The sequence below is a fragment of the Planococcus citri genome, chromosome 2 (assembly GCF_950023065.1).
Source record: "Planococcus citri chromosome 2, ihPlaCitr1.1, whole genome shotgun sequence".
NCBI lineage: Eukaryota > Metazoa > Arthropoda > Insecta > Hemiptera > Pseudococcidae > Planococcus > Planococcus citri.
The window spans coordinates 81,833,696-81,856,590 of record NC_088678.1 but is presented as its reverse complement, the minus strand read 5'-3'; the positions used below and the strand labels follow the sequence as shown (position 1 = coordinate 81,856,590).

Genomic DNA, 22,895 nt, shown 5'->3' with positions numbered 1-22,895 from the left:
CGAACGTTACAAAACAAAATTCGTGATAACAGCTGTGAGCTGATAACAACAGCGAATTGTCTGTCAAAAGTTGAACTTTGGACTTCGAAATTTCGAAAAATCGAAGCAGTTTCGTAAATTATTTGATCTTCTAAATTTTCAAAACATGTCCATTTTCTCCTGACCAAAACTTGGCCAGAAATATTGAAAATCCGTAGCATTAATTTCCAGTAAAATAACCCCGCGAACTGTGAACATGTCAACCAACGTGAGTACAAATCAATTTACCATTTACCAAGCTTTTCTACGAACTACTTTTCGATTAGGTACATTATTTTGAAATCTTTTACTCTACCACAGATTGAATTCGCCGTTGAAATGAGCGGAGATGAGATGCCTGAGAAAATAAAATCATGCTTGGGTGATACAGCCGGCGTAGACGATATACGTATTTTCCCCGGAACTAGTACGGTTGTGATCAAATCCTCGTTACCAGTATCTATACTTCAAGAGAAGCTCGAATCGACCGGTCAGAGAGCTGTGATAAAAGGATACGGTGGTACCGAAACAGGTAATTTACTCGCCGATAAACGATCCTTGACTTTTAAAATGACCACTGAATATCTGATCCGATTATAGGAAGTCTTCAAGCAGCAGTTGCCATGGTGGGAGGAGAATGTGGTTACGGTTTGGGCCAAGTACAAGGAGTCGTTCGATTCATCCAAGCTAATGAAAACGAATGTATTGTAGACGGTACGATCGATGGATTAAGTCCTGGTTTACACGGATTACATGTTCACGAATTCGGTGACATTTCAGACGGTTGTAACAAGTCAGTTACTTTATACTACGATTGTAATATAACAATTATATCGTTTCACTAAGACTTGGAAATATTTTTATAGCGTCGGTGATCACTTTAAGAAGACTGATACTCCACACGGAGCTCCTGATAATGATCCCAATTTCAGGGTATGTTGATTTTCAACTTCGTACTCGTATCGAATTCAATATTCAACGTTATCATTTTCACCATTATTTTTCTATCGATGTTCTGTGTAGCACACCGGTGATTTGGGAAACATCCAAGTAGATAACGACGGAAGAGCACAATTCAGATTCGTAGATAACGTTTTGAAAGTTTGGGATGTAGTTGGTAGAACAGTTGTTGTAACTGAAGACAAAGATGATCTCGGTAAAGGTCCCAATCTACAATCGACCATCGATGGAAATTCTGGAAAAAGGTATCTAGCACAACTTCAAGAAGTAAACCACGTTAGATCGAAACATCATGTAAAACCCTCGTCATCACCAAAATTCTAAGCCACGAAAATCATTTGGCGAATTTTTGAAAATTAAAAAAATACCGAAAAGCCATTTTAAGGACGATTTCTGAACTTTTTCGGAAAATATGAATTTTACTGAGCGAAGTAAACCTGTGTGATTAATTCCTTCGATTCATTTTTCACACATCTAGTAGTTAAGAGCCATTTTGGAACCTTCAGCAATTTGTTGATTTTCTTCAAAAATTTCAAATTACTTACAAGGGAACCTCTTGAGGTGTCACACTCCGATTTGAACGGGACCGCGATTTTTGGAAAGAGCATAGTCTCAAACCTCCAAAACCAAATTTTCAGTTACCCAAGTTCATTTTTCGATTTTTGGCGAACGTTTGAAAATTCAAAATTGACTGTTTTTGGCGATTTATGCTTTTTTTCAAAAGTACGTACTTGATCAGTAGAAATGCCCAAAATAAGTCCCAAACCTAATATTAATTACCCAAATCCAAATTTCACTATTTCCAGCCATTCTGGAGCCACCAGCGGGATTTTTATATTTCTCCAGGATTTTAAATTTGCTCCAGAAGGCGTGAATATGAAGTTGGGCAGCTAAAAATCCAGTTGTACATATATTACACTCGACCTGTTCAACGAGTTCATCCACATTTGAGCTGATTTTGAGAGTGACACCTCAAGACTGGTTTTTTGAGCAACTTTTTTCAAAATTAAAAAATCCAAAAAATCAAAAGTTTTCTGTTTGTGTGGAAATTTTTGAAATTTGCGCGAGTTCATAACTACCCCCCCCCCCCCCAATCAAAATTTCACAATTTCCAGCCGTTCTGGAGCTTCCAGCACGATTTTCAATTTCTCCAGAATTTTGAATTTGCTCCAGAAGGCGTGAATATGAAGTTGGGCAGCTAAAAATCGAGTTGTGTATTATACTCGACCTGTTTAACGAGTTTATCCACATTTGAGCCGATTTTGAGTGTGACACTCAAAAGTGGTTTTTTGACCAGCTTTTTTCAAAATAAAAAAATCAAAAGATATAACCGTTTATGTAGTAATTTTTGAAATTCACGCGAATCGCTGTACATTGCCCAAAACTAACCCCCCAAAATCCAAATTTCACAATTTCCAAGCATTCTGGAGCCTCCAGCGCGATTTTTCAATTTCTCCAGAATTTTGAATTTGCTCCAGAAGGTGTAAATATGAAGTTGGGCAGCTAAAAATCGAGTTGTATATTACCCTCGACCTGTTCTACGAGTTTATCCACATTTGAGCCGATTTTGGAAGTGACACCTCAAGTCAAGACTGGTTTTTTGACCAGCTTTTTTCAAAATTGAAAAATCAAAAAATCAAAATTTTACCGTTTGTGAGGAAATTTTTGAAATTTGCGCGAATCGCTGTATTTTGTTCATAACTAACCTCCCAAATCAAAATTTCACAATTTCCAGCCATTTTGGAGCTTCCAGCGCGATTTTCAATTTCTCCAGAATTTTAAATTTGTTCCAGAAGGCGTGAATACGAAGTTGGGCAGCTAAAATTCGAGTTGTATATTACGCTCGACCTGTTTAACGAGTTTATCCACATTTGAGCCGATTTTGAGAGTGACACCTCAGGAGTGTTTTTTTGACCAGCTTTTTTCAAAATTAAAAAATCCAAAAAAACAAAAGTTTCCTGTTTGTGAGGAAATTTTTGAAATTTGCGCGAATCGCTGTATTTTGTTCATAACTACCCTCCCAAATCAAAATTTCACAATTTCCAGCCATTCTGGAGCTTCCAGCGCGATTTTCAATTTCTCCAGAATTTTGAATTTGCTCCAGAAGGCGTAAATATGAAGTTGGGTAGCTGAAAATCGAGTTGTGTATTATACTCGACCCGTTTAACGAGTTTATCTACATATAAACCGATTTTGAAAGTAGAGTGGTTTTTTGACCAGATTTTTTCAAAATTGAAAAATCCAAAAAATCAAAAGTTTCCTGTTTGTGTGGAAATTTTTGAAATTTGCGGGAATCGCTGTATTTTGTCCATAACTAACCCCCCAAAATCCAAATTTCACCATTTCCAGCCATTCTGGAGCCTCCAGCGCGATTTTCAATTTCTCCAGGATTTTGAATTTGCTCCAGAAGGCGTAAATATGAAGTTGGGCAGCTGAAAATCGAGTTGTGTATTATACTCGACCTGTTCAACGAGTTTATCTACATTTAAACCGATTTTGAAAGTGACACCTCCTGTGTGGTTTTTTGACCAGCTTTTTTCAAAATTGAAAAATCCAAAAAATAAAAGTTTCCTGTTTGTGTGGAAATTTTTGAAATTTGCGCGAATGGCTGTATTTTGTCCATTACTAACCCCCGAAAACCAAATTTCACCATTTCCAGCCATTCTGTAGCCTCCAGCGTGATTTTCAATTTCTCCAGAATTTTGAATTTGCTCCAGAAGGCGTGAATATGAAGTTGGGCGGCTGAAAATCGAGTTGTATTTTACCCACGACCTGTTTAACGAATTTATCTACATTTGAGCCGATTTTGAGAGTGACACCTCAAGGATTGGTTTTTTGACCAGCTTTTTTCAAAATTAAAAAACCCAAAAAATCAAAAGTTTCCTGTTTGTGTGGAAATTTTTGAAATTTGCGCGAATCGCTGTATTTCTTTGAAAACTAACCCCCGGAGCGCAAATTCTACCATTTCCAGCCGTTTTGGAGCGAGAGTGATACCTCAAAAAACCACTCTTGAGGTGTCACTTCTAAAATGAGCTCAAAATGTAGATGAACTCGTTAAACAAGTCTAGTATAATACACAATTCGATTTTTAGCTGCCCAACTTCATATTCACGCCTTCTGGAGCAAATTCAAAATTCTGGAGAAATTGAAAATCGTGCTGGAAGCTCCAGAATGGCTGGAAATTGTGAAATTTGGAATGAGAGGGGGGGAGTTATGAACTCGCGCAAATTTCAAAAATTTCCACACAAACAGAAAACTTTTGATTTTTTTGATTTTTTAATTTTGAAAAAAGTTGCTCAAAAAACCAGTCTTGAGGTGTCACTCTCAAAATCAGCTCAAATGTGGATGAACTCGTTGAACAGGTCGAGTGTTCCTAATATGTACAACTGGATTTTTAGCTGCCCAACTTCATATTCACGCCTTCTGGAGCAAATTCATTAATTCAAAATTCTGGAGAAAGGGAAAAATCGCGCTGGAGGCTCCAGAATGGCTGGAAATAGTAAAATTTGGATTTGGGTAATTAATATTAGTTTTGGGACTTATTTTGGCCATTTTTACTGATCAAGTACGTACTTTTTAAAAAAAGCATAAATCGCCAAAAACAGTCAATTTTGAATTTTCAAACGTTCGCCAAAAATTGAAAAATGAACTTTGGGTAGCTGAAAATTTGGTTTTGGGGGTTTTAGACTATGCTCTTTCCAAAAATCGCGGTCCCGTTCAAATTGGAGTGTGACACCTCAAGAGATTCCCTTGTTAGGAAGAGATTCGGCTCAAAAAATATTCGTAAAATGAACAAAAATTGCCCCTAAAACAGTTTTTTTTTTTTTCATTTTTTACATTTCCAAAATTCACCAAAAATCCACGAATGAATTTCGCTCTTTCGATCGAACTTCTTTTCGTTCGAATGAAAAAGTCCTTATTCAGAAAATTCCTAAAAACTACCATTTTCAAATTCCAGATTGGGCTGCGGTATCATAGCTCGTTCAGCTGGTTTATTCGAAAACACCAAAAGAATATGCGCTTGTGACGGAGTATCTTTGTGGGACGAAAGAAATAAACCACTAGCCGGACCAGGCAGAAGGAATCGTTTATAAACATACCATAAAATCAACCTCTTAATTATTCCAAATGTGGGCCCAGTTACTTAAATTAAAGTTGTATCTGTGATTTTACACGTTCGTGTAGGTATTTTATATTGTATTGTATTCACTCAGGGGGTAGTTATCCGGTAACATTAAAATTTTTCGCATCTCTAATTGTATTATTTTTATTTAAAATACAAAGTAAAGTACAACATTTTTCAACAATGCATATTCATCATTACCCTAATTAAAATTCAAAAAAAAATTCACATAGAAAGCATTTTGAAAAAAAAAATTGTTAACAAAAAAAAGAGGAAAAAAACAATAAAACCACGATGAAATTCTTTCGTGAAATTCAACGAAACAAAACAAAAAAAAAGGAGGTCAACATTTCCTACGCATTTGCTAATTAGTTGGCTAAAACTACTACAACGATAAACTAATTGCGGGGGGAGGGAGGGGTCCATCGAATTCGAAACCCGAATCATCGATCAATAATCGTAAAACTACAGTGGTTTGGAAGAGCAGTCGCAAAATTGACAAGAATTTCATCTCAAAACAGCATTATTTTTCATGAAGCATTCGTATTAAATTCTTTTTTTTTTTTTTTAAATCGAGTAAATGCACAAAATAATTATGGTAAATTTGGTGTATCGAATTCGAAATTGCCTCATCGGTAACATTGGTTTATTTTCATCACTTTACGATCCAGGTCCAGGATCATGAAGTACCTATTTCCATTTTTTTTCTTCCTTCGTTCGTGTTGCGAATTGAATAAGTTTAGGGATACTGTTATTGGAGGTTTTAGTTGTATTTTGTATGTGAAATTTCTTCGTTATATTTTCATCATTTAGACGATGTGGTTTGTTTGATTGCTTTGTTTTTATTATTCCAATACTGATGTCATGGAAGGCTCCTTTTTTACAGATGAAAATGACACAATCGATCTGATCCCTTTGACTGACGCCTTGGCAAAAATTCATACGCTTCTCGTTAGCAATACCTCGCATTGAATAAAAATACAAATATTACCTTTTGTTATTCTCAACTTACTTTTTTCTTCGATCCGTTCAGAAATTCCTTGTACATTTCGGATCGGATATAACGAGGATAACTATCACTTTTCATTAGATGATACACGTGAGCCTGAAATAAAAATATTAATTCGTGATTAGTTAATTTCGTAAAAATCAGATGATGCTAACGTATAACTCTATGGAGACTTCAAGAGTGTAAACCATCACCAAAAATCATTCTCAGGACATTTCATTTCAAATTTCCGAAGACTTTTTCAGAATACGTAATCAATTAATCATCTTTGTAAATTTTTAGGTTAGAATTGTACTTTGAAATAGAATTTAACTTTTTTTAAAACCTTGACTCAAAATTCGCGAAGGTCCAAATTTCCAGGAAGAAGTGAAAGGGGATGAAAAAGGTAAAAAAAAGTCGAACTAGGAACCAAATTGATAGGAATTCAAAACTTACGAGGTTCTAAATGAGTTTTTCAGAGGGTTTGCTTTTCAACCCCTCTTCATCCTTCTCCATCACAAGTGAACAGAATTTTTGAAAAATTATTGAAAAATGCAAAATTTGATGCACATTTAAATTTTTAAGGCGTTTAAGCGCAGTCAATTTTAAATTCTTCAAAAAGGGTTCTGTTCATATTTTCAGTATGAATGAAATTACAGCACTACAGACTTTTGAAAATTTCAGTCAATCATAGCTCCTTCAACTTTAAGGTCGTTGACCCGTGTGTCCGGTCTCTTGAAGTCATTGACCCCTCCGGTAACTTCTCAAGTTCACGTGCCTTTGAAAGTTCAGCTTTCAACTTTTGAAAATTTCAAAATGCTTAAAAAGTTCTAAATGCAATGCCCTTCGAACTGTGAAATCAGTTTTGATCAAAGTATCATAGTTTTGGAGGAATGGGCTGCTGAAGTTGAGTACCTCGAGACAATGTGAAAATAACGGGAGCCCCCCCCCCAGGAGGGGGCTGGGACCAAACTAATTGCGGGGTTCTTACTTACTCGGTGGGTATATATTGTAAAAAAAATTTGAACGAAATCGAAAGACATGATTTTCAAAATCGCGTTTTTTTATTGAGTTGACATGGAATGACTCTTGTCTGACCTTTCAAGGTCATTGACCCGTATATCTGAACTCTGAAGGTCACTGACATATTTGTATAATCTATCAAGCTTGTCTGTCTGTATGTCTGCTTCCTTGACTGGCCCCTAAGGTCATTGACCCATTATAATGGACTTTTCAAGGTTATCTGTGTGACTGTCTGAACTCTTAGGGTCATTGACCCGTGTATCTGGACTCGTAAGGTCACTGGCATACCTTTCTAGCCTCTCAAAATCGTCTGTCTGGTCTCATAGGGGTCATTGACCCTCTATATGTTTTCTCAAGCTCATCTCTATGTGACATGATGTCCTCTTAAGGTCATTGACTCGTGTGTCTAGATTTTTAAGGTCACTAAAATAAGTACCTGTCTACTTGCCGTCTAGTCTCGTAAGATCTAAACTCAAAAGGTCATTGACCCTCAATAACTACGTTACAAACTTTTTCACCATTTTTAGAGCGATTTTTGAAACCAATTTAAACACCCCACGATTTACCTACCACCAAAAATACACAAATATGAAATTAAAAAAAAATGCTCACAGCCGCAATATCAAAAGTCCATCTATCTGGCTTCTCCATGTTCTTTTTACTCAATTCGTGTGACTGCGAATCAACATTTATTGGACAACTGGCATCTGACGATAAATACTCGGTCCAGATTTCATCAGCAGCCGATTTCACTTTCGATAATGGTAACGATTTCATATTTTGAACAGCGTCCCAAAATCTACGAAATAATTCCAGATAAATAGACAAAGTTTTACACAAAATGGGTATTGGGTAAAAAGTAGGTACAAAATCGCAGAAGAAATCTTACTTTAAATTTTCGCTGCTAAACTCCTTCTCGAGAAATTTCATAAAGTGTTGTTTACCCAGAGGATCAGCTAAAACTTCTTGTAAAGCGAAAGCCCATCTTTTCACACGACGTACCGAAGCTTCTTTCCTAACATTTGAATTAATTCCAATTACATTTTTATGTACCTACCTCTCTTACCCATAGGTAATCAACTTATATGTAGTAGGTATAATTCACTTACGACGACGATTCCTGATCCCATAAATCAGAATTATCAGTTAACCAAGGATTAGGATACTCGGGCGAGGTGAAAAAAGAATCGTATTCGACGTATTGTTCGAAATATTGAATATACCTAAAATAAATTTTAAAAAGAATTAAGAAACCTACAGCAAAAAATACTGTAAAATCAATCGACGAAAAAATACAGGTACTCACGTTTCGGCTATTTTAGATAATTTGATATTTCTCCGCTCTAAACGTACTTTTAAAACGGTTATTTCTTTTTTTAAACTTTCCATCGAGGTTTTCAAATGCGATTGCGATGCAACTTCTGTATTAATGATAATGGGCATGGAAGAATCATGAGAACAAAATGCCGGACAGCGTAAAGCCGAAGGTTTCACTTTATGTTTAACACGAGCCTTTCGAATATCTATTTCCGTCGTATTCACACAACCCGGCTGTAATAAAATAGGCGCAATTTCCGCTCAATTTAATATCAATTTTTTTTTCTCTCTACTCTACTAGGTATACGGCTGGGGCTACGTGTAATTTATATTTTTCTGCGCTGATTTCAGACTTTTATATACGTACCATTGGTCTGTGCACGTCCCAGAAAGCCCGTTCTTGGCTTTCGAGTATCTTTCGCTCCATTTTTTCTCTTTTCTTATCAACTTTACTTTGAGCTTCGGCTTGCATGTAGATGAATTCCCATTTACGAGTGAACATCTTTTGCAAACGTGAGAAATTTTCTGCCTCGAAATCGCTCAGATTCAATTTATTTTTATTAAGCATCGTTCTCTTGCAAAGGTATACAGCTGTGTGAATAGATTTTTTTCATTATTAATTTACCTGGTAGTACTCGATATAATATAAAAATAACATTGATAATAATTATTTTACCATAATCCGTGTTTTCAGGCTCGGAATTATTAGACGGCCAAAAATAAGGAGTCTGAAAACAAACGAATGTTCAAGTTTTACAATTTTTAAACGATATCGAACTTCGAAATCATTTTTCGCAGAAAAATTATTCCAATTACTTGAAATCTATAGAACGTGTTATCATTCTTCACAGTCAACGTGTGATCATCGATCGGAAAAAGGTACCCATGAGATGCTAAGAGTTGAGCTAGATGGAGGGCTTCAACTGTTGAAAAGAATAAATAAAAAATTATTATTTAAAATGTTTGCAACTGAGCGTAAAAATGCGAATTTTACATTTCAATGTACGTTTTATGGTGCTAGCAAGAGACAGAGACTCTAGATTGACTTTAATTACCCATGCAAACAAATCTCTCGATCAATCTCAGTCACTCAAAATTTCCAAAACGAAATTTCTACAAATATACTCAATCGAATTGGAAAGATAAACTTTACTTTGTACTCAAGATTCAACGTACCTACTTACTTAGTCGATTGGATACGGTTTCAAACAGTTCTGAAGCCTTCAGCTACACTTTTGAAAATTCTGGTTGCCAAAAAAATGCCATAAAAACAGTCCAAATCAACTAATTCGATGCGATTGTGCTGTAGTTAGTAACCCATATGGCCGATTACACACCAGCTTAAATTATTTTGGGCTGTTTTTATGACACCTTTTGATAGGTATTCTGGAATCTTCAAAATACGGCTAAAGGTTCCCAGAACGGCTTGAAACCACATTCAGTCTATTCAGCATGTTGAAGTTGAGGTATGCAGTAAATTGTATCTCTTTTTAACTTCATGGGTAAAATTTCTTGAGAATTTCAAGTTTCAAAAATCAGCTGGAGGCTCCAGAACTGCTCAAAATGGGTTTAAACCACTTCCAATTGATCCAGGGGATCCAAAATAGGGCATATGCCAAATTTCAGCTTTCTATACCAATTTGGTAAAATTTTTATTTTTTTTCATTTTTGGCCCAAATTTGATTTTCAAAAATTTGCCAGAAATCGAAAAATGCATTTTAGCACCTAAAATTTTGAAAGCTGATGTCTTTTTGTACGTTTTTTTTAACTTCAAAATTTTTTAGACCAGCTGGGATTCCTAGGGCTCGTACCTTCTAATGTATTCCCCAAAAAATGTAACGTTAGTAACCAAAAAATCTCAAAAAAGTACTCAAAAAATAACCAAAAATGTCACAAAATGCGAGCAAAACATTTAAATGCAAAAAAAGGACCAAAAAAATAATTCGATCAAGATTCAACAATTTTTGTAAAAAGCAAGTCTTTTCAAAAATTATCAGCTACAAAGGAGCAGTGCCACAAGACAAAAAAGACAAGAGAAACACAACAGCAACAATATAAAAGGTTTGTGGCCAACATGGAGAGGGATACATTATAAACTGAAACCAAAAGTGAACAAAATAATCAAAAGAATATCGGAAGATGAGGTACACATAGTGTTGGAAAAAAACGTTTTTTTTTTAAAAAGACAAAACAAACGTTTTTTTTTGTTTAAAACAGAGTTTTAAACTGCTGGATCCTCATGTGTTTTAAACGTGTTTTAAACATGTTTAAAATGTGTTTTAAACACGTTTTTAACACAAATTTATTAGTTTTGGATTCAGTTTTTCAAATATACTTAAGTTATTCAGTCATCAACTTTTAAGATGCGACGTCATAAAATAGCTATAAGGCTCAAGAAATGTTGAAAAATTGAAATCAAAACACAAAATTTGCCTTTGAAAAAAAGTATAGGAAGAAGAATGAAAATCTAAAAATTCAGTTCCTTCAATTTCACTACTTTTTCAACGAGAAATTGAAAAAAAAAACGTGTTTTTTTTAGGAAATTGGAGTTGAAAAAAAAACTTGTTTAAAACAAAAAAAACCATTTTAAACAGAATTTTGTTTTAAACACTGTCTGTTGTTTTCTCGACGTTTAAAACACTGTTTTAAACGTTTTAAACATACGGTACTGTTTTAAACTGACAACACTGGGTACACAGAGCCAACATTGCCCCACCAGACTATGAAAAAATGGCGTTGACCGTACATAATGGACAAATATTTCTGCCGTGAAAATGAGGCAAAATGTGACGGCTAGATTTTGGATGCAGAATCCGGGAAACCTTCTGCTCATGCGCCAAACATGATGTTTATAGTGTCCTGATTGGTCAGGCGCTGGTGGAGAGAGAGATGGTTCAGCGTTGCAGTTGCTACACAGTCGACGTCACTCGTAACTAACTCATAACACAAGAACACAACCAACTACTTTACCAACACTAGCAAACTAGCGCATGTGCAGAACATTTCCAGGATTCTGCATCCAAAATGTGGCCGTCATTTCTCCGATCTGAACTATTAGTCCATTATATACAGTCGACAAAAAATGGTCAAATACTACGCAAACCTATGGAGTGATCCCAACAATGAAATCGAAGGGGCAAACCATGAGGAGAACAAGTATTGGCCATTCTCTTGGGAAGAGCTAGATGGAGCCTTGATGAGCTCTAGAAATGGAAAAGCCCCAGGCAGTGATAAATTACCAACAGACTTATTCAAGAATGCCACAATAACCATTAAGAAGAGACTGCTAGCTTTCTACAATAAAATACTATCAGGTGTGAACATACCAGAAGACTTCCGCACTGCAATTGAATGCGTCACAGTTGGAGGGTCACACGCGCTTATTTATGTCCTTTTTACGGCGACTTTACATTCTTAAAATATGATATCTCCTCTTTCATATAAGACCATCCCCACTCCTCAATATTGAAAACTCATCGAGATATAGAGGTTTGAAGTCACCAAAGTCCAAAAAAAAAACACAAAACATGACTTTTCCAGCAACTTTTTATTGATTTTGATTTTTCACAACAAAATTTTTGTCGAAAAAATGGCGCAACTTTGATGACATTTTTCTCAGGGAAATATTGCTTTTTCTGCATACTTACCTGAAGGTTTCTATCAATAGATCTAGGTGTAAACTTTCGTTTAAAAAAAAAAAAAAAAAATACGTGGTCCTCAGTTCTTTTTCTATAGCGCTTTGAAAGAAAATTCACATCTGTCACAATAAAAAGGACATATAACATTATAACTCTCTTGTTTGCGAGCGTTGTGGTAAATACATACACAGTGTTCCGGAATTGGTAACATTGGTTTTCATTAGTTGAAGAGTTACTCTTTCAGTTGCAAAAAACTCCAATAGTAAAAAATTCCCTGCATCATAGTGTAAAATTGATCCAAAACTTCAATTTGAGTTTTGAAAAAACCATTTTTTTTTTTTATATTATGACCTTCTTAATGTGACGCATTCAATTGTAATACCCATTTTCAAAAAAGGAGACCGAAATGACCCAGGAAACTACCATGGAATTAGCCTACTAAATGCTGCTTACAAAATACTTGCAAAGATGCTAGTGAGAAGAACTGAGAGCAATGCGGAGCCAATAATATAGGAATGCCAAAATGTATTTCGAAAGGGAAGATCATGCATAGATGGGGTATATGCAACAAAGCTGCTGATGGAGAAGACACAAGAATATAACCTACAGACCCACATGTGCTTTGTTGATCTGGAGAAGGTGTATGATCAAGTAGGAAGGAAGAAGTTGTTTGAAATCCTGAGGAAAATCGAAGTGAATGAACAAATAGTACGCCCAATTGAAGAAATATACACGGATAATGTAATAAAAGTAAGATCTGGAAACATGTCGGAAGCAAAGAAGATAGGAAGAGGAGTAAGACAGGGATGCCCAATGTCATGTAGTCTGTTCAACATCTACTTTGATGACATGATTAAAGAATGGCTGAAAACCAAGCCAAAAGGGCCAGACATCAACGACACCCATGTCAATACCCTGTTGTTTGCTGATGATCAGGTGGTCTCTGATGACAACGAAGATGACTTGCAGAGAGCGATGTACAACCTTAAGAAAGTAGCTGATAAGTACGGAATGAGAATCTCGTCGTCAAAAACAAAGGTGATAGCCTTTGAGGGGAAAGAGCCAATAAACAGTAAAATCGTTGTAAATGGACTGCCAGTGGAACAAGTCAAGAGCTTTAAATATCTCGGATGTGAGCTGTCATATGAAGAAGAAGTTGACACACAACTTAAGTTCAGTTTATTCCTGAGAGTAAGCGGAGCTACAGTGGAGTCTCGATAACTCAAAGCTGAAGGGAGAAGGAGTTGACTTTGAGTTATCGGAGTTTTCGAGTTATCGGAGTTCGAGTTATAGAGGTTAATTTTTGGTATACTTCGAGTTGGAGAAGTTTTGAATTAGATGAGTGTTTTTTTTTTACCAGAATGAAATGGAAACACGTATTATACCTATGTACAAGTATAGTATGGGATGAGATTGTACAATAGGTACCATTGAAGATAACGGATTTGTCAATGTGAAAGAGTTTTGTATCAATGAGATTCAAATTTACAAGTGTTTTCAACTAGAAATTCGAGTTATAGAGGCAAAACGTTGGCAACGTTCAACTTACAGAGGTTTTTTCTTGTCTTTTTCAAAAATTCAGGGCTTCAAACCCAAACGTTTTCGGGTACGGGTATCGGGTACGGGTACAGATTTATTTCTCAGAGAATTGGGTACGGGTATCGGGTACGGGTATGAAAATTTTAAACGTTCGGGTACGGGTACGGGTTCGGGTATTTTAGGTGAAATACCCGAACTGTACCCGATCTATCGGGTATTTTCGGGTATTTGGGTTCAAAATAGTCTCTATCGGGTATGGGTACAGGTTCGGGTATTCCTCATTTCATTTTTCGGGTACGGGTACGGGTTTGGGTACCAAAATTGTTGGATTTTTGTTCGGGTATTCGGGTATTCGGGTACGGGTACGGGTTTGAAGCCCTGCAAAAATTTTACTTCGAGTTATCGGAGTTTTTGGACTTTTTACTTCGAGGTAAAGAAGTTAATTTTACATTAAGTCTTATGGAGAGTTGAAGGGAAACAGACTTTGCTTCGAGTTATCGGAGTTTTCGAGTTAACGGAGTTTAAGTTATCGAGACTCCACTGTATAAACCGAGTCATACCTCCAAGAAAAGTCAGAGCCAAAACTCGAATAAGAATCTACAATACGCTGGCAAGACCAATGCTGCTGTATGGAAGTGAAACATGGACAATGAGAAAGGATATAAAAAGCAGAGTAACCACAGCGGAAATGAGATTCATGCAAGCCACAGCGGGATATACTAGATGAGAATATAGGAAAAGGAACGTAGACATCCTGAAGGAGCTAGGAGCATAGCCAATCATTAGACGAGTGAAAGATTACAGACAGAAATTGCGAAAACACGTTGATAGAATGCCTGATGAATGGTCCCCTTGAAAAGTCAAAGCGTACACTCCAACTGGCAGGAGGAGCAGAGGAAGACGGAAGAAAAAACTTGATGATACATCGGCGAGCAATTCTTCTACATTTTCCCAGATGGGCTGAACAGCTCACCGGGTCAAAGATCAATGATGACGATGATGATCAACAAAAGTTACACTTGGTCGCAATTTTCATCAAAAAATTGAATCAAATGCTCATTTTGTAATTTTGCTTGGGTAAAAATTCAGACTTTAAGACTAATTTTAGCATAAAATTGAGAACTGTTACCAATTTTTGGAAATATACATATTGATTTTTAGCAGAAAACGAGACTTTGACATTGACAATTCAAGCAAAGTGTATTTATAACTAATTCAGCAAAAAGTGAAACTTCTTTGAAATTTTTGATAGCAAAATGAGATTTATTTGCAATTTTTGGTAAAAAGTACTTAAGACGTTGACAATTTAGATGAAAAAAACGAAACATTCCGAGAAGAAAAAAATTGAAATTTCCAACAGCTTTTGAAAAAATGCGAGATTTTGGCAATTTGATATCAAAATTGAGGCAGGACTTATTATGACCACCTCTGGCGCAAGTAAATAACGAAGCTTCTGACTGATTTTTGAAAAAAAGAAGGATTTTTTAAGCAGGTTTTAGCTAAAATGTGTAGCATTATTGGAAATATTTTTGGTAAAAAAAAATTTTTTTCGACGAGAAGAAAGATCAGAAAATTTTTGGCAAAAAGCAAGTTTTTTATGCAATTAATGGCAGAACACTACCTCCTCTCCAAATTATCAATAAACTTATGTGCAAATTAGTGACAAAATTCCCTCACGTTGGATTTGGAGTGAACACCGAAAACTATCTCGACATTTTATCGACTTTTCCAGAATGGCGAAATTCCCAAACTTTTCTCAATTTTACAAGTTCTTCAAAAAATGTATAATCCGCAAAATCAAAAAAGATATAAAATTAGGTATTAGCATTTCAATTTCATTAAATTATAGCAACATTTTTAAGCAGCCTATTTCCTGAAACTTTTCAGGCATCGAAAAATAACGTATAGCATTTTTTTCCACTTATAAAAACAGTACAAGTAGCTAAGACTCGATTCGAGAACGTAATTCTATCAATTTCGTAATATACCAAAACGAAAAGTAGAGATATGGACCATTATTCTAGACCTTACGACGTTTAACGAAATAGATTATGCTAATGTGTCAACCGAAGAGAAGATTCCAAGTGGTATCGCATCTATAAATATTTAAATTCATCGAAAATTCTTTCAATTTTTAACCTACGCAAAATATCAGCATATCGCTCCACCGAAGAAGAAAGAAAAAAAAACACGCTGATTTATTATTTTGAATGAAGACTGAAATAATGTATTATCCGAGATCGTTTATTCTCGAATGCCCAACTGCTTTAATTTCGAATCTCTACGCAGATCGCGACCTTTCATTTTTTCGAACTTTAACAAAATATAAACCATTTTACTACGTTTTGGGTCAAGCTGATTTCAAAAAATCGAATCAATTCGATATTCTAAATTTTTATAGAAAAATGGCCTAACTTTGTACATGATTTTTGACTGAAACACATCAAGCACTTCTGTGGAAGCCTCTTACTTACACCACAAAACTCTTTTAAGTAAGTATAACTAGTAAAAATGATATTGTACACGTAAGTATCTAATTAAAGTAACCATAAAATAAAAAGAAATTCGCAAAACCCATCTACCATTCACAACTTGATTAATGGTCGAAACCGAAAATCAAAAAACCATTCGTTTTCAAAATTCAATACTATAAATACCTATCGCTACTCCACTCATTTAACTACATAGGTAAATAAAATGCGCATTTCGCACACACAATAATGCACATTATAATACAATCAAATGCAGGTATAAGTAGGTATATTGCACACACTGATTATTGAAAATAGAAGAAGAAAAAAACGAATAGGTATTAGTATTGGCAGCATTGTACTTTGCAATTTTATTTTTAAGTCGTCGTTCAGATAATCTCTATAGTTATAAGCTTTATGGCTATTTGCAATTTTATACGTTTGCATTAAAGTAAGTATTATTCTCGCTTTTATTGCGCCATCGTTTATAGTGTACTCAGTTTACATCGTGGTAATATAACTACTCATCAAATTTTTTATAAAAATTATAGGTAGGTACTCGAACGAAATTAGATTCGAGTCTATTTCTCTTTCGTTTAGAGCCGACTGCGGAGCAGTTCACGAGAAAAAATTCAGTGCTGTAAACGTCTCACGAATTTTAAAATGTGGCCAAAAATGGGCATAATTGGAAAATTAGATTTAGCAGCTAAAATTTGGCAAACAACGTCTTTCCTGATCATAATTTGAGATTTTTTTAAAACTTTGGTAGGCTCCTAGACCATATTTCTAGGGCTCAAGGGGAAATCCAAAAAATTGAAAATAATCTTCTCTCGATATTTGGAAACCTCCCTCCCTATTTACCCTTCGAAATAAATGACAGGAACTTTCAGAGAACTATAATTCTAAAAATAGTAAGAAATCACAAAAAATTGTTCCATTTTTTGCAGTGTTTCCAAAAATATTACACTTCAAAAATACTTTGTTGGGGTATCAGTATCAACTCAAAGTTTTTGTTTAATGTTTTTAAATAAATATTTTCTGTTGTACTCTTATAAAATTGTACCAATTCTCCTCTTTAGATTTTTAAATTATACACAGTAGCACCAAAATTTGGAGAGCTTTTGAATATCGCGGTTTCAAAGTTCAACTATGAATTTCGAAATTTTAGAAATTAGCCTCAATAAGTTTCAATACACCGAAAACAGATTTCCTTCGGTTTGGAGGGCCAATGATGGTGATTTTCTTTCTTTCTCAATGTGAGGGATCCACAAAAAATCGATCGAAATCAAAGGACCTGAAGTATGTAGTTTACCTGAACCCACAACCGTGCTGATTTGACATATGGGAATAATACCCTTCAGACCAATCAGCAACCATAAAATGCTGCCAATAACTACTTCAAATATGTACGTATACTAAAAAATGAAAATAAAATAATAGCAAAAGTAAAATTCACACTGAAAAGAATTTCAAAAAAAAAAAAAACTCTCAAGAGGGTGAGTACCAGCAGATAAGAAAAACACGACGAATCTGCCTGAACATAGTCAAATTCGTCGAAACTAATCAACGAATTTTGATTCTCATACAGTCTGAAAATCAGTGGCAAAAATTTTACCTCATTACTTCCCTTCTTTTACATCCTTCTCCGAGATGAAAAATTTACTTCTAAAAATGTCAGAGCTCTTCAAATTTTGCATTTTCTAAACTTCCAGTAACTAGAGCCCCATAAATTTCAAATTTAGGCAAAATTGATGCTCTACAAAAAAAATTCTTTTCTTTTCTCGCACGAAATTTTTTAAACTGGACAAAGCTAGATCCAAAGAGAAAGCAAAAATTCATCAACAGTCAAAATTTCAAGTGCTATAGTGCATTTTTTAATTTTTGGCGAATTTTTGAGTAAAATCAAAAGGCCAAAAATGACAAAAAAAATCAAAATTTTACCAAATTGACCTAGAAAGCTAAAATTTGAGATATATCCCATTATCGACTTGCCAAATCGATTAGCGACGGTTTCAAACTGTTTTGAGTAGTTTTGGGGCCTCCAGTAAATTTTTGAAACTTGAAATTTTCACTTTTTATCAAATGAAGTCGGAAATCCGAAATTCACGCTTCCCTCCAACTTAAACACGTTATTAAGTCTACTAGTGGTGAGTTTAAGTGATTTCGGAGCCCCCAGCGACTTTTTGGAAATTACTGGAGCCTCCAGTAAATTTTGGTAACTCTGAAATTACTTTGCAGAGAGTATTTCCGCTTTCTAACTGCATTTGATGAAATTTTGTAGAAATTTAAAGCTTCAAAATTCTACTGTAGGCTTCAAAAATTTTCAAAAAGTCGCTGGAGGCTCCAAAATGACTTAAAACCACCAGCATTCGACTTAACAACGTGTTCAAGTTGGAGTGCAGCGAGAATTTCGGATTCCCAACATCATTTGATGAAATTTTGTGAAAATTTCAAGCTTCAAAATCCTACAGGAGGCTTCGAAAATTTAAAAAAAGTCGCTGGATGCTCCAAAATGACTCGAACCCACCAGCAGTTGACTTAACAACGTGTTCAAGTTGGATTGCAGCGTGAATTTCGGATTTCCAACATCATTTGATGAAATTTTAAGGAAATTTCAAGTTTCAAAAATCTGCTGGAGGCTCCAGAACTGTTCAAAACGGTTTGAAACCGTTTCCAATCGATTTGACAGGTCAAAAATAGGGTATATTTCAAATTTCAGCTTTATAGGTTAATTTAGTAAAATTTTGATTTTTTTCCTTCATTTTTGGCCTAAATTGGATTTTTTAAAATTCACCAAAGATCAAAAAATGTTTACTTCTTTGATCCTAGAGCCAATAAATGATTGAAAAACTAGCACCAAAGAATGATTTTGAGTCCAAGGGACCTATATGGAGGTAAAAGGAAGGTTCATGTACCCCAAATTTTTTTTCTAAACAACGAAAGTTTGTCGTAATCAAAAATAGTTTTGACTACAATCTGGAACGATTGATGAAGAGAAGGGAATCCTTACGCTCCAAACACAATTCCACCCCCCCCCCACTTCGCCCATTCTCTTCTGGCCTAGGTCCTTTGTATCTAAAAATATCATAAAAGCACCAGCACTGAATTTTTAATCAAAATAATTCTTAAATTCTCCAAATTGTTTCATTTTGAAAAAAATCAAAAGCGTATGAATTCTCTCTCCCCCTCCCCAAAACGGTCCTTGGGAGATCAAAATTACGGGGCATGGGGTAAAATAAACCTTCTTGGAGCCTCCAGCCACTTTTTGGAAACTACTGGAGCCTCCACCAGATTTTTAATGCTCAAAACTTCCATAAGACTTCACCGAGCAGAGTTAGAAATCCGAAATTCACTCTGCACTTCGATTTAAACACGCTATCAAATCAACTACATGCAGGTTCAAGTCATTCTGAAGCCTCCAGCGACTTTTTGAAAATTCGTGGAGCCTCCAGTAGATTTTTGAAACTTGAAATTTCCAATGTAATTGGAAACCCGAATTCATTCAGTAAACTAATTTCAATACGTTATGAAGTCGACTGCAGGTAAATTTCAAGTCGTTTTGGAGCCTCCAGCGTCTTTTTGAAAATTCTTGGAGCCTCCAGTAGATTTTTGAAAGCCGAATTCATTCAGTAAACTAATCTCGATACGTTATGAAGTCGACTGCAGGTAAATTTCGAGTCGTTTTGGAGCCTCCAGCGAATTTTTGGAAATTACCGGAGCCTCCAGTGGATTATGAAACTTGAAATTTCTACAAAATTCCATCAAATGGAGTTGGAAAGCCAAAATTGACTCCGCATAGTACGTCTAGATACGTACTAAAGTTGATTCGGGCAGATTTTAAGGCATTTTTTGAAAAGCAGAAGTTTTTGAAAACCTGCTGGAAGCTCCAAAATTTTATCTTTCTACCTCAAATGGAGGCGGATCACATTTTCAAAGACGTATGAAATCGATGGACAAGCCACGAAGGTTCAAAAAGTATTTGGAAGTCTTAAAACGACTTGAAATCCACCTGCAGTTCACTTCATAACGCATTGAAATTAGTTTGCAGAGTGAATTTCGAATTTCCAACTGCATTTGATGAAATTTTGAGGAAACTTCAAGATTCAAAAATCTACCGGAGGCTCCAAAAATTCTCAAGAAGTTGCTGGAGGCTCCAAAATGACTCGAACCCACCCGCAGTGAACTTGACAGCGAATTGAAATTGGAGTGCTGAGCAAATTTTGGATTTCCAACTTCGTTTGGCAACATTTTATGGGAATTTCTAGCATTGAAAATCTGCTCGAGGCTCCAGCAATTTCCAAACCACCGCTGGAGACTTCAAAACAACTGGAAATCCATCTGCAGTGGACTTCATAGCGTATTGAAATTAGTGTACAAAATGCATGTCCGATTTTCAGCTTCATTTGAAGTAATATTGTAGAAAATTCAAGTTTCAAAAATCTGCTGGAGGGTCCAAAACTGCTCAAAACAGTTTGAAACCGTTTCCAATCGAGTAGGCGAGTCAACAATAAGATATACCTCAAATTTCAGTTTTCTACGGTCACTTTGGTAAAATTTTGATTTTTTCCCTCAATTTTGGCCTAAACTTTATTCTCAAAAATTCATCAAAAATCGTAAAATACACTCCAGCACTTGAAATTTTGGCTTGTGATAATGTTTTACACATTCTTTCGATCTAGCTTTGTCCAGTTCAAAAAACTTCGTGCGAATCCTACGTTCGAGAAAAAAATCATCAGGAGACTAGAATTTTCACCACAAGATTTTCCAACCATCAGAACCAAATTCCAAATTTTTCAAAAACATACAAAAAATAACTAATGTAAATCAACTTCCAAGCAAAATACTCGCGAAAATAGTCGAAAAAGGAGAAAAACCTCAACAAAATAAAAACTATGAAAAATAAGCGAAATAAAAATTAAAAATTCTGAAAAATATATCCTTTTTTTGGTTAGTTTTTTGCAATCGACGATCGTTCGAACTGGGAGAACGGTTGATTCGAATGACGCGACGACGAGCGACGAGAAGAAAAATACGAAAAACGAGAAAACCAGTACAAATTACCTAATAGCAGTAGGCATTTCGAACAGCGCAATATCCAAAATGAAAAAAATCATTTATTGCCTACCCTGATCGTCTACATCCATGTTTTTCATCATCCATACTATCAGATCGGAACCTACGACATGGCAAACATAAAGCGAACCGTAATTAAAGCGGGGGGAAATTGACCACCAAAATTAACGAGAACGTAATTTAATATATTATAGAGGACTAGGGTACACGAGCGGGTTTATTTTTAATTTTTTTTATTACCAGTGAACACGGATGGAATTTTATTCAAAAAACTTTTCACCGTTTTCACAGGTACTCCGGTTTTTTCATCTTGCATCCTTTCCATGATTTTCTCCATCTGATCGGGGTGCGAGAAAAAAAAAGTGGAAAAAAATTCATAAAATTGTTAGGTAAATTTTGAAGCCTCGATTTAGCTGCGTGTAGCGCCTTACCTTTTGGTAAATGAGGAAATGCCTCGAGTATTCGGATGTGGTGGCGCCGAGTGCATGATGATGGGCTTCCGATTTCCGCGATGCGGGTTTATCTGAGCTCATAGTGACCATACCGATTCATCAGCAGCATATCATTCGCTATAAGGAGTTATGTAAAATTTCAAATTTCGCATTACTATATACGCGTGCGTTTTTTCCCTTATTTTTTTTCTAGATTCGAGTAAAAAAATTAATTAATAAACACCGCTTCGATTACGTCATTATTATCGTGTTTTTAAAAAAAACCACCGTAGCGAGTATGTCGCGTTATTTTTCGAATTTTTTTTCACTCTCGCCCCGTTTATTTTTCGAATACGCGAGCCAGCCAGCCAGCGAGCCAGCGAGTCAGCACAACGAATGGAAATTGAATTTGCAAGCGCCAAAGCCACCACACCACACACGTACACAGTACACACTCAGTCACTCACACACACACACGCGCATCCGAGCTTTTTCAGCTGTTCTGTTTGTACCACGAACCTCTCGTGTTGCACGTAAAGCAAAATACTAGGTCTTGTTACCGTGAAACCCCTAAATTGGTGGCGCTTTACGCCGGCGCGCCGCCACGCCGCACCGCGCCGCACCGAGTCCTATTTTTCTTACTACGCATCGAAATAAAGTGGTATTGAAAATTCAAAAATTCGCTGCCAGCTTCTTACATACACATACACGTACCCAGACCCACCAACCCACCGAACCAAAACCCAAACCGACGACGAGTATTCGGTATTCGCACCCAAATTCACACAACCCGGAGAGTATCCCTATCTACGATACAGAGACACCTAAATTTCGTTGGTATTTTTTCAAAATTCCATACTCGTACAGTCGTACGTGTAACGTGTAACTCGTTCTCGTATTCGCTCAAACATTATTACATTAGATTAGTCTAAAGGCGAACTCGATAAAGTTTAAACTTTACCAAGGTACGAGTACATGTATGCAATCGACTTGATTTTCTCATTCTTTGATGCCCCCCTTGCTGTCTTGTGTGTGGTGCATTCTCACAGCGAGAAATGATAACACTATAGACCAAAAAAAAAAAAAAAAAAAAAAAACGTTCCCAAACTTCTCTTAGCATTCGCAGCATTGAAAGTAGTCCAACCACCAAACGGAGAAAGAGACTTTTTTCTAGATGAGAAAACTTTTTGAACGAGACGAACGAAATTCGAAGCGGGGGGATGATGAAGGGGTGAGACGAGCCGGCGTGGCGCGGCCGTTTGCTTAAATAGCTTAATTACGTTTGCGCAATAATTAATGATTTCTTTGTACACT

General features: G+C 35.8%; 2 protein-coding genes across 3 annotated transcripts; one reads left to right on the top strand and one right to left on the bottom strand.

Annotated features, from left to right (window-relative positions):
• The first annotated feature begins 76 nt into the window (after positions 1-76).
• Ccs (Copper chaperone for superoxide dismutase) lies at positions 77-5,234 on the top strand. Its single transcript, XM_065353549.1, has 6 exons — positions 77-247; positions 340-550; positions 619-811; positions 885-951; positions 1,042-1,223; positions 4,937-5,234. Exons 1-6 carry the CDS (start codon positions 236-238, stop codon positions 5,070-5,072), a joined length of 801 nt encoding a protein of 266 aa, XP_065209621.1. The 5' UTR covers positions 77-235; the 3' UTR covers positions 5,073-5,234.
• RSG7 (Regulator of G-protein signaling 7) lies at positions 5,230-22,118 on the bottom strand. 2 transcript variants are annotated; one of them, XM_065353547.1, is made up of 12 exons: positions 21,582-22,117; positions 21,391-21,487; positions 21,203-21,253; positions 9,246-9,352; positions 9,106-9,157; positions 8,797-9,020; positions 8,419-8,663; positions 8,222-8,335; positions 8,002-8,127; positions 7,725-7,911; positions 6,114-6,206; positions 5,230-6,027 (listed from the first exon to the last, which is right to left on the bottom strand). In XM_065353547.1, exons 1-12 carry the CDS (start codon positions 21,690-21,692, stop codon positions 5,947-5,949), a joined length of 1,488 nt encoding a protein of 495 aa, XP_065209619.1. In that variant the 5' UTR covers positions 21,693-22,117; the 3' UTR covers positions 5,230-5,946. The 2 variants fall into 2 exon arrangements, with proteins under 2 accessions (XP_065209619.1, XP_065209620.1); XM_065353548.1 differs by lacking the exon at positions 21,203-21,253 and having other exon boundaries at positions 21,582-22,118.
• Between the last annotated feature and the right edge of the window lie 777 nt (positions 22,119-22,895).

Excerpts from the sequence above, each read along its gene's own strand:
- RSG7 (XM_065353547.1), bottom strand. The coding sequence starts at position 21,692 with ATGGTCACTATGAGCTCAGATAAACCCGCATCGCGGAAATCGGAAGCC. Across the intron at positions 9,158-9,245 it reads ACACGTTCTATAGATTTCAA|ACTCCTTATTTTTGGCCGTC; the intron begins GTAATTGGAATA and ends GTTTGTTTTCAG. Across the intron at positions 8,664-8,796 it reads GGGACGTGCACAGACCAATG|CCGGGTTGTGTGAATACGAC; the intron begins GTACGTATATAA and ends ATTTTATTACAG.
- Ccs (XM_065353549.1), top strand. Across the intron at positions 551-618 it reads ATACGGTGGTACCGAAACAG|GAAGTCTTCAAGCAGCAGTT; the intron begins GTAATTTACTCG and ends ATCCGATTATAG. Across the intron at positions 1,224-4,936 it reads GATGGAAATTCTGGAAAAAG|ATTGGGCTGCGGTATCATAG; the intron begins GTATCTAGCACA and ends TTCAAATTCCAG.